Consider the following 18,379-nt stretch of genomic DNA (forward strand, 5'->3'; position numbering starts at 1 on the left):
ATTCCTCTCTCAGGGGATAATGATGATGAATACACTTATAAAGCTAGACATACAGAAACATGTCTATTATATGAATTCAATGTGATTGATTTCATCTTCACACTGACTGTGTGATTTGAATGACAACCAATGCCATTTCCCCTCTGATGATTGAATCAATGATTAGGCAAAGAATGCATTGATGAATCAATCCAGCCAATCAAGTATTGGCTGAGTTCGTAGATAGTTCCCATGTTTGTTCCACTATAAAACGATGAACATTCCCCACATGCAGGTAGTCTATTTTCTTCTTCTTATAAAAACAGACATATTTTTCTTCTTCTTGTGATTGATTAGTCAACCTGGTTCATCTTCAGTGCACGTGCCCTACTTTGGAACCGCCACTAGGGGCGACAAAATTAACGTTCGTTTGCCTCGCTAACTTTAGAAGCAAGTTATTGGATTGTGAAAGTAACGTAAGTGAAGCCAATAATGTGCTCTAAATCTATTTAACTATTGGTATGAACGTTTAAATGCAATCTATTGTGTATAATAGTTTAACTATGAGTTATTTTGACATGCAATTTGTACAACAACTTCATTTTTAGAGCTAAAGTTTTAATAGCATTAGCCACATGCTACAAGGCCTTTCATCCTCGTGTTTTCCTGATGGCTAAAACGGAAACTACTAGTAAGGAGTCAACGTTGAATAGCTAGACGTCAACACATAGTAGCGAAGTTGTGGTAGCTAGTAGTACAACGGCTAAACATGCAATGTAATGTTAGCAAGAGTGTCGTCAAATATGTTTATCTGTGGTGTTGTAGTTACCCATTAAACAAAATGCACATGAAGATATATCAAAAAGCGCTGCCTGGTAGCGACACCAACTTGCTCGTCAACGTCCGGACTATAGTAGTTGCTCGTTCAACAGTTTTAATTTGGCGGTGCAGGGTAAAGTTAGTGGTTAGCTAGTTAAAACATGTATTGTAAATACCACACATTGAATCTAGCTAGATGCCTATGTTAAATACATTTGACTGTAACGTCGATGTTATTAATTTAAGTTATCAGCTATACTAACTTGCTAATATTGCACACTGGTCTACTTTACTGGCTTCCAGAGCCCCACAACGGGGTCGTGTGTCTTTCCAAGCTGTTTGTCTTCATTGTGTGTTGACAGATTGATAGGAAACTATCCCATTTGGTTAGGTAACAATAAAAGGATGATGATTGAAGTGTAGGTAACGTTACTTTTCGCAGGTCAGTTTCTTTCATGCGATTGAATAACATTGATGGATATCTGCAACAGAAAAACTAAACTCATGACCAAATGTTAGATCAGATAAAGAATTGTTATCAGTGAGTCCAGATGTCAAACCCCTCTTAATGTTGGTGACAGATCTTTGGCTTTAATCCCGTACTTTGTAATTTCATATCCACGGTGGTAACGTTAATATCCAGTGGCAACCAGTTTATGTCCAATAGTTCACCTGTCAACTTGCATGGCTCTTTGTTTGTTTGGAAAAGCAATAGCTAAGCGAGTCAGGAGACACCCTTCCTCCAACCCTGCCCATGTCAGTAAAACAGCTGATAGTTACACAATGTAGGACTGTAGTAAACTGGGACATGCCCGGACATATCCAACTGTAGCGGCCAGCTCAGCACTAAGGGCGGAGGCGGGTGTACAGACGCAGGGTGGCCGCTAGGTGGGCCAGTCAAAGCGGTGTGCTCGTCATGCTAAAACATGTTAGGTGAGGTTAGTCATCTAGTTTGAGCCATACGCCGGCTGCGCCCAATAGCATCCTAGCGTCACCAGCCGGAGCAGTGCTAGTCCTGACATGTCTCTGAGCCTATTTAAATCCGGGGGAGACGGGGAAGTGGTTCCTAATGCTACCAGCCGACCTCAAGCACTTTATATACACAATATGAAGGGGGTAAATAAACATCTACTCATTAGTACTTCTATCTATTTATTTAGGTAAACTTGTTTTTGTCTTCCAAAGCTTGTCTTGACATGTATCATTTTATAAGGCATTGCATGTTAACTTGGAAATGAAAATGTATTTTACCTCTACTCTTCGACAGGTGAAAGACAGAATGGCAGAGAATTGTGAGAGAATGTCAGAATGGCATAGAAGTAGTTCCCAAATAAATACGTTGGACAATGAGAAACTTGTAAGTATTAACTGAAATCGCTTTCTCTCTATCACACTATTTAAGTCATATTTGTTTACAGTTACATTGAATGTAATATAATGTATTTTGTTTATGTGCTGTATTTTCACAGGTAAGACCAAAAGAGAAACTGCATATCTTATTACAGCAGGCAGGTGCAGACAAAGACGTTTTCACCATGAAAGAGGTAAGAAGTGATCTGACAGCTGGCTGTCTTGTTTCCTATATCCTGCTGATATAGAACCACTAGTCTTTGGCTTAACTTTACTTAATCAACTTATTGTTGCATGAAGCAGACAGAGGAAACCTTTTAAGATCCTCAATAGACATTATCTCCCAGACTTTTCAGTTTCTGTAATTATTTTCTAGTCTCACACTTTTTAAATTCAGTTTTTACATTTAAATATTTGATGTTTTGAATTTCCAATTGCAGTATATCTTAGGGTTTACTGGTAGAATAGTAGATATTAGTTTCTAAGGGGGGAAAGTCACTCTTAATTTGTCATTAGCAGCCAAACTACTGGTATATACATTGTGTAGGTGTTTCTGGATTATTCTCTGCATCGCTAGATTTACACTAGTTTCACTATTGATTGTCGCTTTCATCAACTAAACTGCATCCGGTAGATACTCTCAAAAATTAGAATGTCTTTTGACTTGGTTCTATTGTTTTCCTATTGGTATACTGTTTTACCTACTTCAGTTGATTGAACTGATTGTAGTGTCTACTAAACTAGAATACAAATGCACTGTCATTTAAGAGCTATGATTGGCTAGCAGACCACCTTGGTTTGAGGACACGTCACACAGCTTTGATGAGACATGTCAGGGGGTCTGTCTGTGTGGGAGTCTGAGTCATAGAGAGAAACTAGTGATTATCTTAGTTAGAATGTTAGAACGTTCAGCCACCTCTTGACTTCTACTCTGACTCACTGGGGTTCTAACGGACCTCAGGAATGTCTAACTAGTCTGGGACTCTGTGTTTGGCTCCTTCCTCTGTTGTTCATCAGGGAGACAGAGTTATCTCAGAGAGAGAGAGAGAGAGGCACTCTGATGCTTTAGTTTATAGAGTGTATGGGAGTGCTGAGCGTTTTACTGGTCCACATTGATTGCTGGAAAATGTGTTTACAGTCTGTGTAATCTGCTTTTATCATAAGGAACTGATACCTTCATGGCAGTGATCAGTCTATCACAATAGCCTCCTGTCAGCTAGAGAAGTATATTGGATGGAGTCATATACTTCTACTCAGTGCAGTAATCATGTGTCTGTCAGTTGCCTGTCTAAATTGTGACCCAGAATACTCTGGATCAGTGTGGGATGAGGTGTATCAACTAGACTGAGACAGGACTGTCTGGATCAGTATATGGAGGGAGGGTATCTACTAGACTGAGACAGGACTGTCTGGATCAGTATATGGAGGGAGGGTATCAACTAGACTGAGACAGGACTGTCTGGATCAGTATATGGAAGGAGGGTATCTACTAGACTGAGACAGGACGGTCTGGATCAGTATATGGAGGGAGGGTATCAACTAGACTGAGACAGGACTGTCTGGATCAGTATATGGAGGGAGGGTATCAACTAGACTGAGACAGGACTGTCTGGATCAGTATATGGAAGGAGGGTATCAACTAGACTGAGACAGGACTGTCTGGATCAGTATATGGAGGGAGGGTATCTACTAGACTGAGACAGGACGGTCTGGATCAGTATATGGAGGGAGGGTATCAACTAGACTGAGACAGGACTGTCTGGATCAGTATATGGAGGGAGGGTATCTACTAGACTGAGACAGGACGGTCTGGATCAGTATATGGAGGGAGGGTATCAACTAGACTGAGACAGGACTGTCTGGATCAGTATATGGAAGGAGGGTATCAACTAGACTGAGACAGGACGGTCTGGATCAGTATATGGAGGGAGGGTATCTACTAGACTGAGACAGGACGGTCTGGATCAGTATATGGAGGGAGGGTATCTACTAGACTGAGACAGGACTGTCTGGATCAGTATATGGAGGGAGGGTATCTACTAGACTGAGACAGGACTGTCTGGATCAGTATATGGAGGGAGGGTATCTACTAGACTGAGACAGGACTGTCTGGATCAGTATATGGAGGGAGGGTATCTACTAGACTGAGACAGGACGGTCTGGATCAGTATATGGAGGGAGGGTATCTACTAGACTGAGACAGGACGGTCTGGATCAGTATATGGAGGGAGGGTATCTACTAGACTGAGACAGGACTGTCTGGATCAGTATATGGAGGGAGGGTATCTACTAGACTGAGACAGGACGGTCTGGATCAGTATATGGAAGGAGGGTATCAACTAGACTGAGACAGGACGGTCTGGATCAGTATATGGAGGGAGGGTATCTACTAGACTGAGACAGGACGGTCTGGATCAGTATATGGAGGGAGGGTATCTACTAGACTGAGACAGGACGGTCTGGATCAGTATATGGAGGGAGGGTATCTACTAGACTGAGACAGGACGGTCTGGATCAGTATATGGAGGGAGGGTATCTACTAGACTGAGACAGGACTGTCTGGATCAGTATATGGAGGGAGGGTATCAACTAGACTGAGACAGGACTGTCTGGATCAGTATATGGAGGGAGGGTATCTACTAGACTGAGACAGGACTGTCTGGATCAGTATATGGAGGGAGGGTATCAACTAGACTGAGACAGGACTGTCTGGATCAGTATATGGAGGGAGGGTATCTACTAGACTGAGACAGGACTGTCTGGATCAGTATATGGAGGGAGGGTATCAACTAGACTGAGACAGGACTGTCTGGATCAGTATATGGAGGGAGGGTATCAACTAGACTGAGACAGGACTGTCTGGATCAGTATATGGAGGGAGGGTATCTACTAGACTGAGACAGGACTGTCTGGATCAGTATATGGAGGGAGGGTATCTACTAGACTGAGACAGGACTGTCTGGATCAGTATATGGAGGGAGGGTATCTACTAGACTGAGACAGGACTCTCATCTTGACCCCTGCCTGTACCCTGTTTCTCTCTCTCGCTCTCTCTCTCTCTCATATTTATATATATATGTGTGTGGTGTTGACCTCTGACCCCTGTGCTGTCTATTGTCAGGTGATATTCTACCTGGGGCAGTACATCATGAAGAAACAGCTTTATGACATGAAGCAGCAACACATAGTGCACTGTGCTGATGACCCCCTGGGGGCTGTACTGGGAGTGGACAGCTTCTCTGTTAAAGAACCACGGTGAGGAGACACACTGCACGGTGTGGACATATTCTCCATCAAAGAGCCACTCACACAATAACACACACAGCTTGGACAATAAACCCCCAACACACACCCTGTTTGCTCAGCTTGCGTTGCTCTAATGCAGGCTCTCTACACAGGCTCTAATGCAGGCTCTCTACACAGCCTCTAATGCAGGCTCTCTACACAGCCTCTAATGCAGGCTCCTCTACACAGGCTCTAATGCAGGCTCTCTACACAGGCTCTAATGCAGGCTCTCTACACAGGCTCAAATGCAGGCTCTCTACACAGCCTCTAATGCAGGCTCTCTACACAGGCTCTAATGCAGGCTCTCTACACAGCCTCTAATGCAGGCTCTCTACACAGGCTCTAATGCAGGCTCTCTACACAGGCTCTAATGCAGGCTCTAATGCAGGCTCTCTACACAGGCTCTAATGCAGGCTCTACACAGGCTCTAATGCAGCTCCTCTACACAGGCTCTCTACACAGGCTCTCTACACAGCCCCTCTACACAGCCTCTAATGCAGCCCCTCTACACAGCCTCTAATGCAGCTCCTCTACACAGGCTCTAATGCAGCTCCTCTACACAGCCTCTAATACAGACTCTGTCCTCTAATACAGCTCCCTGGCCTCTAATACAGACTCTGGCCTCTAATACAGACTCTGGCCTCTAACCTCTAATACAGACCCTCTGGTCCTCTAATACAGACCCTCTGGTCCTCTAATACAGACCCTCTGGTCCTCTAATACAGACCCTCTGGTCCTCTAATACAGACTCTGGCCTCTAATACAGACTCTGGCCTCTAACCTCTAATACAGACCCTCTGGTCCTCTAATACAGCTCCTCTGACCTCTAATACAGACCCTCTGGTCCTCTAATACAGACTCTGTCCTCTAATACAGCTCCTATGGCCTCTAACCTCTAATACAGACTCTGGCCTCTAATATAGCCACTTAATATGCTGCCACCTGTTGCATGTGTTGGTCAGATGATTGAAAAAGGAAGTTAGTGAAATTGATGAGCAGCCTTCTGTTTGCTAAACAAATGAGAGATGTCTGGTAGTGAAACCGTTTCAGTGTGCTAATGTTAGCCTTGTGGGTTTTGTTCTTTCAGAGTCCTCTTCGCTATGATCACACAAAATCTCCTAGCAGTGAAAAATCAAGGTACTTTTAGCTTTCCTTTTGTCACTTGTATTGTCCTGTAGTTTGTAGTTGATATACATCTCTTTTGAAAAAGCCATTTGTACGCTAGGCAGTTCAATGTTGCGTTATGTATTGGGCTGATAAGACAAGTGAAGAAGTAGTCTATTCTGATTTTTAAATGTAGATGTTTCTTTGTCCTTTTAGAATCCCAATCTGTCTTCACGGAACCCAGGAGCCAGAGTGAACCGGATAGAGGGCCTAAGGTAAGAAGACCACATAGAAAGAGCATCTATTCATTGTATTTCTGTGGTAGACACATTAAACTAAATGAAGGGGGGAAAAACAGAGCTTGTGGTTGGTTGAAACGTTCCAGTGGAGGCATTGCTATAATGTTGCCGTACTGGATGGCAGCTGTTTTACAAGCTCCGACACAACTTTGCTATTTTGTCATTCTTTAGTCGTCATAAAAAATTAAAAAAATTCTCCCATGAATTGTTTCCGCTGTAATTTATTTAAACCGACAAGAACTTTTGAACATCAATTCCGGCTTCGACTCATCTGCCCTGGGCTCTTTCTGTAATTCCAACCCAATTTTACGGACTGCCCCTTGAGGAAACTTTTGGGTTTGGCTTTTGTAGCCACTAGTGTCTAACCAGGGCTGGGATAAGGTCAATGTTGTATTGACTATACAGTAGCTGCTACTGTCTGATACTTGTGAGATCTGTTTATGACAGTTTGCGGTGGAACACGTGAAAATTGCATGTACTTTCAGAATAGTTTGTCGAGCTAGTCATAGGTGAGCTGGTAGCTACTGGTAGCTGGCTATCGACCTGTTGGAGAGCACTGCCATAGATCTACTCCAATTTGCATACCGCCCCAAACAATGTTCCCTCTGTTCTTTTATCACTGAGCAAATTTCAGGTCTGATGAGCACAAACTTGAACGTTGTGAAAATCTTGTTCATCGTCCGGCACGCGCTTACTGTAAACACTGAGGCTGTACCTGCTTTAAGTTACAGTTTTAACAGTGGCCAGGTAGGCTGCTGTGGCTATTTGATCATAATGTAGGCCTACCAGAGTGGCCTACCATCAAAAACAATGGAGAGAATTAATCCCGTAACATTTTAATATGGAAATAGCTGTTATATCTTTCAGCTGACAGTAGCAGCCAATGTGTGGTGTTCAATGTAGACCTACATTCCATGAGACTTGTGAGAAAAAACCCATGCTGGGCTTGACATGAACCTGTTTATCCACTTGTCCTTCAGACAATGAGGTGACTGAATATTGTGTTTGATGCAAGAAACCACTTTACAAAATAAAATGCATCATTATTCCCATACCATTATTACAGAGAATCAGACAAATTATGCTACACTCTGCCTATTGGCTACTTATCTTATTCAAACCTGTTTCAAAATACAATACGGCCCCTTTAAGACAAAAAAAAGCTTTTAACCTGACTTGTGTTTCAAAGCTGTCTGGAAATGTATACGTTTTGTGCTCTTGTTGGAAGCAATCACTTCCCCATTGCTGACTACAAGTTATCTATAACTGGGCTAATAACTCACTAACTAGCAAAGGATATGAGCAAATGTGCACAAGTCGCTCTCGCTTTGATCTCAAAACAAGCTCATCTACTCACGACCGCTCATGCTGTAAAAACAGTCCAGTGAATGGCACAGATCCATATATGGCAATGGTCTATTTGCATATAGGTCTACTACAGCTCTGATTGGTTATGCCTGAGTCGTGCCTGTCAATGCAATAGAATCCTACTCCGATGCGTTCTGACCACTTTGTAATTTTCCACTTCTCTTTGGCAGTTGGAAATGAACAGAAGGAATGATTTGTAGCGTTTTTAAATGTAGACTATTTAACTAAAGTAATTGCGAGCACTTTAACATGTTGTTTGATGGTATTTCATGGGAAAATATTTAGGTCGATGTGGAGTCTGCTTACCAGACTTTTCTCACATCTTTCAATTGTGTATTTTTCACCAGTGCTTTCCCTTAGTTAAACCACCTAAGAGAGCAGCAGAAGGGTTCTGGAAACCTTGGTTTACAACCTGTCTCAAAAAATAGTTGTTTAGCGGTGGGCCACCGTTACTAAATGAATATAGGGAGAAAGACTTCTCCATCACCCTGCATTTGAAAGAGTTACAAACAGACTGTAAATCAAATCAAATGTTATTTGTCACATACACGTGTTTAGCAGATGTTATTGCGAGTGTAGCGAAAATGCTTGCGATCAAACTAATTGCCTAGCTCTGTGTCACAGACATAAACATACTCAACCTCAAGTTGAAACAACTTTAGTTGTGTTGCAGAGTGATGTTTATACTGGCACGTGTTCCAAGACGGTCTCCCTTGGAGCTTCTGATGCGGGTTTTCCTGTGATGTCGTTTTAAGTGGTAGATGTGCCTGAGTGAGTTTTATAGACAGACTCCCTCAGTGTCCTGGTTCACTGGTTGATTTCTCTAACGGTTCCTCCTGTTTAATCTGTTTACAGGAGACAGACTCAGACTGTCATTCATCATCTACCTCAGAACGCAGGAGGAGGAGGAGGAGTAGTGACCCTGGTGAGTGCCTGTCTGTCTGTCCGTTGGAGTACTGCAGCAGTGTGTACATAAGCCTACACCTACTAACTACACCAGTCCTGCTCATGTGGATCTGTGCTGTAACTTTCTCCTGGAGAAAAACTGTCACCTCAGACCGCATGGCTTCATGATGTCATGAGCTTCATGACTCAGACCGCATGGCTTCATGATGTCACGTCAGACCGCATGGCTTCATGATGTCACGTCAGACCGCATGGCTTCATGACGTCAGACCGCATGGCTTCATGATGTCACGTCAGACCGCATGGCTTCATGATGTCACGTCAGACCGCATGGCTTCATGACGTCACGTCAGACCGCATGGCTTCATGATGACACGTCAGACCGCATGGCTTCATGACGTCACGTCAGACCGCATGGCTTCGTGACGTCAGACCGCATGGCTTCATGTGTTGCCCTGTCAAGTCTGTTGGGGAAGCAAAGACTGAGTTATGGATGCATCAAAGCATAGAACCACAGTCACTTTTAATGGGTCCGTCCAGACTTGTCCTTCTTGACAGGGGTGTTCTGGCCATCTGTAGCCAGGCAGGCAGACGTGGTGGTCTGAGATGTTATCTCTGTGTGGGATAAGACCAGCTATCAGACTATAGGAACGCTCTGGTCCGGAGGACCGGCTATCAGACCGTAGGAACGCTCTGGTCCGGAGGACCGGCTATCAGACCGTAGGAACACTCTGGTCCGGAGGACCGGCTATCAGACCGTAGGAACACTCTGGTCCGGAGGACCGGCTATCAGACCGTGGGAACGCTCTGGTCTGGAGGACCGGCTATCAGACCGTAGGAACGCTCTGGTCTGGAGGACCGGCTATCAGACCGTAGGAACGCTCTGGTCCGGAGGACCGGCTATCAGACCGTAGGAACACTCTGGTCCGGAGGACCGGCTATCAGACCGTAGGAACACTCTGGTCTGGAGGACCGGCTATCAGACCGTGGGAACGCTCTGGTCTGGAGGACCGGCTATCAGACCGTGGGAACGCTCTGGTCTGGAGGACCGGCTATCAGACCGTAGGAACGCTCTGGTCTGGAGGACCGGCTATCAGACCGTAGGAACGCTCTGGTCCGGAGGACCGGCTATCAGACCGTAGGAACGCTCTGGTCCGGAGGACCGGCTATCAGACCGTAGGAACGCTCTGGTCCGGAGGACCGGCTATCAGACCGTAGGAACGCTCTGGTCCGGAGGACCGGCTATCAGACCGTAGGAACGCTCTGGTCTGGAGGCTGTGGAGAATGTTTTCAGATGACTTCTCCTCACAATGAGTCTCTTCAGGCCCAAAGCAGCCTGACGGCTTCCACACACAGACACCACAAAGACATGCTTGTTCCTAACGGACCAGGGGGAATCCACAACAGTCCTAGCCTGATGGATTGAACTGGACCATTTTAAGGACTGGGGTTTTATTGCTCTTAGCTACTGGTCGTACCTCAGGGCCCAGTACACACATACGGCTATAAACAAATCCTTGATGTCTTGTGAACATCACATATTCATTGTCATCAAGGGAGAAACAGCTTTGTTGAAGACTATCAGTATGTTTCACTATGTCAACAGAGTGATTGTATGCACAATATTCTTCTCTATTGGCATCAGAGGAGAAATGGTTTATTTGAAAGACATTGTTAACAGTGCTATTTGATGTGTCAACCTGACTAAAACCACTGCTCACCCCTCTGTTCTATTCCAGATGGAACATCATCGACACAAGAGGAGGACGGGTGTGAGTCCAGGAAGAGACATAGGTCAGACAGCTTTTCTCTGACCTTTGATGACAGCATGTCCTGGTGTGTGATTGGAGGCCTGAGACGAGACCGTAGGAGCAGCGAGTCTTCAGACTCACACAGTAACACTGTGAGTAGCCTCCTCCTGTAACTCTGTGGGGGGAGCCTCCTCCTGTAACTCTGTGGGGGGAGCCTCCTCCTGTAACTCTGTGGGGGGAGCCTCCTCCTGTAACTCTGTGGGGGGAGCCTCCTCCTGTAACTCTGTGGGGGGAGCCTCCTCCTGTAACTCTGTGGGGGGAGCCTCCTCCTGTAACTCTGTGGGGGGAGCCTCCTCCTGTCACTCTGTGGGGGGAGCCTCCTCCTGTCACTCTGTGGGGGGAGCCTCCTCCTGTCACTCTGTGGGGGGAGCCTCCTCCTGTAACTCTGTGGGGGGAGCCTCCTCCTGTAACTCTGTGGGGGGAGCCTCCTCCTGTCACTCTGTGGGGGGGCCTCCTCCTGTCACTCTGTGGGGGGGCCTCCTCCTGTCACTCTGTGGGGGGAGCCTCCTGCAGTACAACTATTTACCCTGTCAGACTGTAGTTTCACCAATCCTAAATAAAAGGAGGGTGAGATCCTAAACTAGAGAATATCTGCTGGGTTACAAAATGATACAGATGAAGGAATGAGATGATTCATTCCTACACATAATGTTCAGACTAAATGTTTCACGTCTAGTGTGTGACATCGGTTTGTTCAGTACTTTAGATTCTGAGTAAAAAAATGATTGTAATTTGTAAATCTATCGGCAGCTGTGTAAGTCCCATGTTACTGAGCTCTCTCTCTCTTTGTCTCTCTCAACAGGAAGTAGGTTCATTGGTCAGTGACGTGTGTGACGATGTTCTGAGCCAGGATCTGGACTCAGACTCTGATAACTTCAGCGTGGAGTTTGAGGTGGAGTCCATCGACTCGGATGCCTACAGCGATCCCGAAGAGGCTTCAGTGTCTGGAGAGGACGAGGTCTCGGCTCACTGTCTTTTCAACTGTGTCTGTGTTTCCGCTGCATTTATTTAGCTGTGGTGCACCACCACAACAACAAAAAGCAGACCTTTTCAGTGGTTCTAAAAATTATCACGGGGGGGCATGCTCCCGGACCCCCCGAGGAAACATTGGTGTGTGTGTGTTTCATTTCAAACAGCTCCCTCTAGTGTCCTGGGGTCAAACTGCAGCTGTTGACTCCCTGGGTCTCTTGTCGTTCTCTCACAGGTGTATGAAGTCACCATCTTTGAAGCAGAGGAGGAGGACTCGTTCGATGACGACACTGAAATCACGGAAGCAGTATGTTTCATATTACCCATAATAAAACAAATCTAATCAACACAAGGATACAACAGATCATTTCTCACAATTCTGATTGTCCAACAAGCTGCTTTTTGTCACTCGCTACCAATGTTCTGGTTGGTTAGTGCCTGTGGTCTGATCTAGCGGTGGTGCCTGTGGTCTAATCTAGCGGTGGTGCCTGTGGTCTAATCTAGCGGTGTGGTCTGATCTAGCGGTGTGGTCTGCTCTAGCGGTGTGGTCTAATCTAGCGGTGTTGTCTCTGGTCTAATCTAGCGGTGTGGTCTAATCTAGCGGTGTTGTCTCTGGTCTAATCTAGCGGTGTGGTCTAATCTAGCGGTGTGGTCTAATCGTGGTCTAATCTAGCGGTGGGGCCTGTGGTCTAATCTAGCGGTGGTGCCTGTGGTCTAATCTAGCGGTGGTGCCTGTGGTCTAATCTAGCGGTGTGGTCTGATCTAGTGGTGCGGTCTAATCTAGCGGTGGTGCCTGTGGTCTAATCTAGCGGTGCGGTCAAATCTAGCGGTGTTGTCTCTGGTCTAATCTAGTGGTGTTGTCTAATCTAGCCGTCTTGTCTGTGGTCTAATCTAGCGGTGTTGTCTGTGGTCTAATCTAGCGGTGTGGTCTGATCTAGCGGTGTTGTCTGTGGTCTAATCTAGCGGTGTGGTCTGTGGTCTAATCGAGTGGTGTGGTCTAATCTAGCCGTCTTGTCTGTGGTCTAATCTAGTGCTGTCATCTAGTGTTGTCTGTGGTCTAATCTAGCGGTGTTGTCTAATCTAGCGGTGCTGTGGTCTAATCTAGCGGTGTGGTCTAATCTAGTGCTGTCATCTCGTGTTGTCTGTTGTTTAATCTAGTGTTGTCTGTGGTCTAATCTAGCGGTGTGGTCTAATCTAGCGGTGCTGTCGTCTGATCTAGCGGTGTCATCTAGTGTTGTCTGTGGTCTAATCTAGCGGTGTGGTCTAATCTAGCGGTGGTGCCTGTGGTCTAATCTAGCGGTGCTGCCTGTGGTCTAATCTAGCGGTGCTGCCTGTGGTCTAATCTAGCGGTGCTGCCTGTGGTCTAATCTAGCGGTGGTGCCTGTGGTCTAATCTAGCGGTGGGGCCTGTGGTCTAATCTAGCAGTGGTGTCTAATCTAGCGGTGTGGTCTAATCTAGCGGTGGTGTCTGTGGTCTAATCTAGCGGTGTGGTCTGATCTAGCGGTGGTGCCTGTGGTCTAATCTAGCGGTGGTGCCTGTGGTCTAATCTAGCAGTGGTGTCTAATCTAGCGGTGGTGCCTAATCTAGCGGTGGTGTCTAAGATCTAGCGGTGCGGTCTAAGATCTAGCGGTGCGGTCTAAGATCTAGCGGTGCGGTCTAAGATCTAGCGGTGCGGTCTAAGATCTAGCGGTGCGGTCTAAGATCTAGCGGTGCGGTCTAAGATCTAGCGGTGCGGTCTAAGATCTAGCGGTGCGGTCTAAGATCTAGCGGTGCGGTCTAAGATCTAGCGGTGCGGTCTAAGATCTAGCGGTGCGGTCTAAGATCTAGCGGTGCGGTCTAAGATCTAGCGGTGCGGTCTAAGATCTAGCGGTGCGGTCTAAGATCTAGCGGTGCGGTCTAAGATCTAGCGGTGCGGTCTAATCTAGCGGTGTGGTCTAATCTAGCGGTGGTGCCTGTGGTCTAATCTAGCGGTGCGGTCTAATCTAGCGGTGCGGTCTAATCTAGCGGTGTTGTCTAATCTAGCGGTGGTGCCTGTGGTCTAATCTAGCGGTGGTGCCTGTGGTCTAATCTAGCGGTGTTGTCTAATCTAGCGGTGGTGCCTGTGGTCTAATCTAGCGGTGGTGCCTGTGGTCTAATCTAGCGGTGCGGTCTCTGGTCTAATCTAGTGGTGTGGTCTAATCTAGCGGTGCTGTCGTCTAATCTAGTGGTGTGGTCTAATCTAGCCGTCTTGTCTGTGGTCTAATCTAGTGCTGTCATCTAGTGTTGTCTGTTGTTTAATCTAGTGTTGTCTGTGGTCTAATCTAGCGGTGTGGTCTAATCTAGCGGTGCTGTCGTCTGATCTAGCGGTGTCATCTAGTGCTGCCTGTGGTCTAATCTAGCGGTGCTGCCTGTGGTCTAATCTAGCGGTGGTGCCTGTGGTCTAATCTAGCGGTGTGGTCTAATCTAGCGGTGGTGCCTGTGGTCTAATCTAGCGGTGCGGTCAAATCTAGCGGTGTTGTCTGTGGTCAAATCTAGCGGTGTTGTCTCTGGTCTAATCTAGTGGTGTGGTCTAATCTAGCCGTCTTGTCTGTGGTCTAATCTAGTGCTGTCATCTAGTGTTGTCTGTTGTTTAATCTAGTGTTGTCTGTGGTCTAATCTAGCGGTGTTGTCTAATCTAGCGGTGCTGTGGTCTAATCTAGCGGTGTGGTCTAATCTAGTGCTGTCATCTCGTGTTGTCTGTTGTTTAATCTAGTGTTGTCTGTGGTCTAATCTAGCGGTGTGGTCTAATCTAGCGGTGCTGTCGTCTGATCTAGCGGTGTCATCTAGTGTTGTCTGTGGTCTAATCTAGCGGTGCTGCCTGTGGTCTAATCTAGCGGTGGTGCCTGTGGTCTAATCTAGCGGTGCTGTCGTCTAATCTAGCGGTGTGGTCTAATCTAGCCGTCTTGTCTGTGGTCTAATCTAGTGCTGTCATCTAGTGTTGTCTGTTGTTTAATCTAGTGTTGTCTGTGGTCTAATCTAGCGGTGGTGCCTGTGGTCTAATCTAGCGGTGTGGTCTAATCTAGCGGTGCTGTCGTCTGATCTAGCGGTGTCATCTAGTGTTGTCTGTGGTCTAATCTAGCGGTGCTGCCTGTGGTCTAATCTAGCGGTGGTGCCTGTGGTCTAATCTAGCGGTGTGGTCTCTGGTCTAATCTAGCGGTGTTGTCTAATCTAGCGGTGGTGCCTGTGGTCTAATCTAGCGGTGTGGTCTAATCTAGCGGTGGTGCCTGTGGTCTAATCTAGCGGTGCGGTCAAATCTAGCGGTGTTGTCTCTGGTCTAATCTAGTGGTGTTGTCTAATCTAGCCGTCTTGTCTGTGGTCTAATCTAGCGGTGTTGTCTGTGGTCAAATCTAGCGGTGTTGTCTCTGGTCTAATCTAGTGGTGTGGTCTAATCTAGCCGTCTTGTCTGTGGTCTAATCTAGTGCTGTCATCTAGTGTTGTCTGTTGTTTAATCTAGTGTTGTCTGTGGTCTAATCTAGCGGTGTTGTCTAATCTAGCGGTGCTGTGGTCTAATCTAGCGGTGTGGTCTAATCTAGTGCTGTCATCTCGTGTTGTCTGTTTAATCTAGTGTTGTCTGTGGTCTAATCTAGCGGTGTGGTCTAATCTAGCGGTGCTGTCGTCTGATCTAGCGGTGTCATCTAGTGTTGTCTGTGGTCTAATCTAGCGGTGCTGTCTGTGGTCTAATCTAGCGGTGCTGTCTGTGGTCTAATCTAGCGGTGCTGCCTGTGGTCTAATCTAGCGGTGCTGCCTGTGGTCTAATCTAGCGGTGCTGCCTGTGGTCTAATCTAGCGCTGTCATCTCGTGTTGTCTGTTGTTTAATCTAGTGTTGTCTGTGGTCTAATCTAGCGGTGTGGTCTAATCTAGCGGTGCTGTCGTCTGATCTAGCGGTGTCATCTAGTGTTGTCTGTGGTCTAATCTAGCGGTGCTGCCTGTGGTCTAATCTAGCGGTGGTGCCTGTGGTCTAATCTAGCGGTGTGGTCTAATCTAGCGGTGCTGTCGTCTAATCTAGCGGTGTCATCTAGTGTTGTCTGTGGTCTAATCTAGCGGTGCTGCCTGTGGTCTAATCTAGCGGTGCTGCCTGTGGTCTAATCTAGCGGTGCTGCCTGTGGTCTAATCTAGCGGTGCTGCCTGTGGTCTAATCTAGCGGTGCTGCCTGTGGTCTAATCTAGCGGTGGTGCCTGTGGTCTAATCTAGCGGTGCTGTGGTCTAATCTAGTGTTGTCTGTTGTCTAATCTAGTGGTGTTGTTTCAGGACTACTGGAAGTGCTCAAAGTGTGAGGAGTTGAACCCTCCCCTCCCCCGTAACTGTAACCGCTGCTGGACACTAAGAATGGATTGGTTTCCTGAGTCTGACAGCAACTCTGCTACCACCACCCTCAAACCCTTACCCCCCAAGCCTTCCCCAGCCCCGACAGAGCCCGACGAGACCGAAGGACTGGATGTCCCAGATGGGAAGAGAGCCAAGTCGCCCCTTCCCCTCCTCAAAGACTCCCAGGACTTGGTGTCCGTCTCTGGTCCCGATTCCCAAGACTCGGCCTGCTCCTCCCAGCCCTCCACCTCTTCTTCGAACTCCAATGGTGTAGGCTCAGGATCGTCCTCTAGCGCCCCCTTCAGCCAAGAAGTGATGGTACCAGACCTGGAGCGTTTCAACAGCCTGGAGGCTCACCTCCCCGCCAGCTGCCTGGAGCCCTGCGTCATCTGTCAGACCAGGCCCAAGAACGGCTGCATCGTCCACGGACGCACCGGACACCTCATGGCCTGTTACACCTGCGCCAGGAAACTGAAGAAGAGGAACAAGCTGTGTCCTGTCTGCAGGGAGCCTATCCAGTCTGTCGTCCTAATTTATCTCAGCTGAGGACGGCTATCGGCTAGACTGTACATTCCAAATGTAGTGCACTACTTTCAACCATGGCCCATAGGACTCTGGTCTAAAGTAGTGCACACTACATAGGGAATAGGATGTAACCCATAGCTACACAACTCCCTGATCCCAAAACAACTTAAATCCTGAATGAATAAATAATGTTTTAATTAGTTTATTTGGAAGTGGTTTTATTTATGAACAGAGTTTGTTGTCTCTATCAAACAAGGTGCCTGTTGTGTTGATTTGGGATTGATTTCTAGTGTTCAGTCAAATAGCCTTTCTAGTTTTTCAAATTCTCTTAGTGGTGATATATTCAATATATTTTATTATTTTCATTGAATAAAGAATGTCTATCAAATTAACAGATATGTATATTGATTTTTCTTTGTTTATTTTCACCTCGTCTTCCCTCTATTCTGCACAGATGAGTCTTTTATAATTGTATCTATAATGACATGGGTTTAAGCTACGTGAAAGTCAAATGTGTCACTAAAGTTCACCGGTAGAAAGAGACGTTTGTTGTCGACAAGAGAGCGAGTGGGTAGTAGTTGCTAGGGGGACGACTTTTCATTTAAATCTTCAGGAAACATGCCTCAACCTGTTCTCTTGTCTAGCCCCATCCATATCCATTGTCCCTGATGACAACCTGTTCTCTTGTCTAGCCCCATCCATATCTATTGTCCCTGATGACAACCTGTTCTCTTGTCTAGCCCCATCCATATCCATTGTCCCTGATGACAACCTGTTCTCTTGTCTAGCCCCATCCATATCCATTGTCCCTGATGACAACCTGTTCTCTTGTCTAGCCCCATCCATATCCATTGTCCCTGATGACAACCTGTTCTCTTGTCTAGCCCCATCCATATCCATTGTCCCTGATGACAACCTGTTCTCTTGTCTAGCCCCATCCATATCCATTGTCCCTGATGACAACCTGTTCTCTTGTCTAGCCCCATCCATATCCATTGTCCCTGATGACAACCTGTTCTCTTGTCTAGCCCCATCCATATCCATTGTCCCTGATGACAACCTGTTCTCTTGTCTAGCCCCATCCATATCCATTGTCCCTGATGACAACCTGTTCTCTTGTCTAGCCCCATCCATATCCATTGCCCCTGATGACAACCTGTTCTCTTGTCTAGCCCCATCCATATCCATTGTCCCTGATGACAACCTGTTCTCTTGTCTAGCCCCATCCATATCTATTGTCCCTGATGACAACCTGTTCTCTTGTCTAGCCCCATCCATATCCATATCCATTGTCCCTGATGACAACCTGTTCTCTTGTCTAGCCCCATCCATATCCATTGTCCCTGATGACAACCTGTTCTCTTGTCTAGCCCCATCCATATCCATTGTCCCTGATGACAACCTGTTCTCTTGTCTAGCCCCATCCATATCCATTGTCCCTGATGACAACCTGTTCTCTTGTCTAGCCCCATCCATATCCATTGTCCCTGATGACAACCTGTTCTCTTGTCTAGCCCCATCCATATCCATTGTCCCTGATGACAACCTGTTCTCTTGTCTAGCCCCATCCATATCCATTGTCCCTGATGACAACCTGTTCTCTTGTCTAGCCCCATCCATATCCATTGTCCCTGATGACAA

General features: G+C 46.5%; 1 protein-coding gene across 3 annotated transcripts; it reads left to right on the forward strand.

Annotated features, from left to right (window-relative positions):
- The first annotated feature begins 346 nt into the window (after nucleotides 1–346).
- Nucleotides 347–17,130, forward strand: LOC106593772 (E3 ubiquitin-protein ligase Mdm2). Of its 3 annotated transcripts, none has more exons than XM_082964274.1 (11): nucleotides 347–455; nucleotides 2,066–2,155; nucleotides 2,268–2,342; nucleotides 5,270–5,403; nucleotides 6,521–6,570; nucleotides 6,754–6,812; nucleotides 9,060–9,129; nucleotides 10,850–11,013; nucleotides 11,724–11,879; nucleotides 12,126–12,197; nucleotides 16,157–17,130. In XM_082964274.1, the coding sequence occupies exons 2-11, from the start codon at nucleotides 2,078–2,080 to the stop codon at nucleotides 16,757–16,759; spliced, it is 1,461 nt and encodes a 486-aa protein (XP_082820400.1). In that variant the 5' UTR covers nucleotides 347–455; nucleotides 2,066–2,077; the 3' UTR covers nucleotides 16,760–17,130. The 3 variants fall into 3 exon arrangements, with proteins under 3 accessions (XP_082820400.1, XP_082820399.1, XP_082820401.1); XM_082964273.1 differs by lacking the exon at nucleotides 347–455 and adding an exon at nucleotides 1,645–1,914; XM_082964275.1 differs by lacking the exon at nucleotides 347–455 and adding an exon at nucleotides 1,647–1,958.
- The last annotated feature ends 1,249 nt before the right edge of the window (nucleotides 17,131–18,379 follow it).

Source organism: Salmo salar, chromosome 17 (assembly GCF_965601325.2).
Source record: "Salmo salar chromosome 17, fSalSal1, whole genome shotgun sequence".
In the NCBI taxonomy this organism is placed as follows: domain Eukaryota; kingdom Metazoa; phylum Chordata; class Actinopteri; order Salmoniformes; family Salmonidae; genus Salmo; species Salmo salar.

Coding starts and splice junctions, on each gene's coding strand:
- LOC106593772 (XM_082964273.1), top strand. CDS start 1,819: ATGTCTCTGAGCCTATTTAAATCCGGGGGAGACGGGGAAGTGGTTCCT. Junction 2,156..2,267: donor CGTTGGACAATGAGAAACTT/GTAAGTATTAAC, acceptor GTATTTTCACAG/GTAAGACCAAAAGAGAAACT. Junction 6,813..9,059: donor AACCGGATAGAGGGCCTAAG/GTAAGAAGACCA, acceptor ATCTGTTTACAG/GAGACAGACTCAGACTGTCA.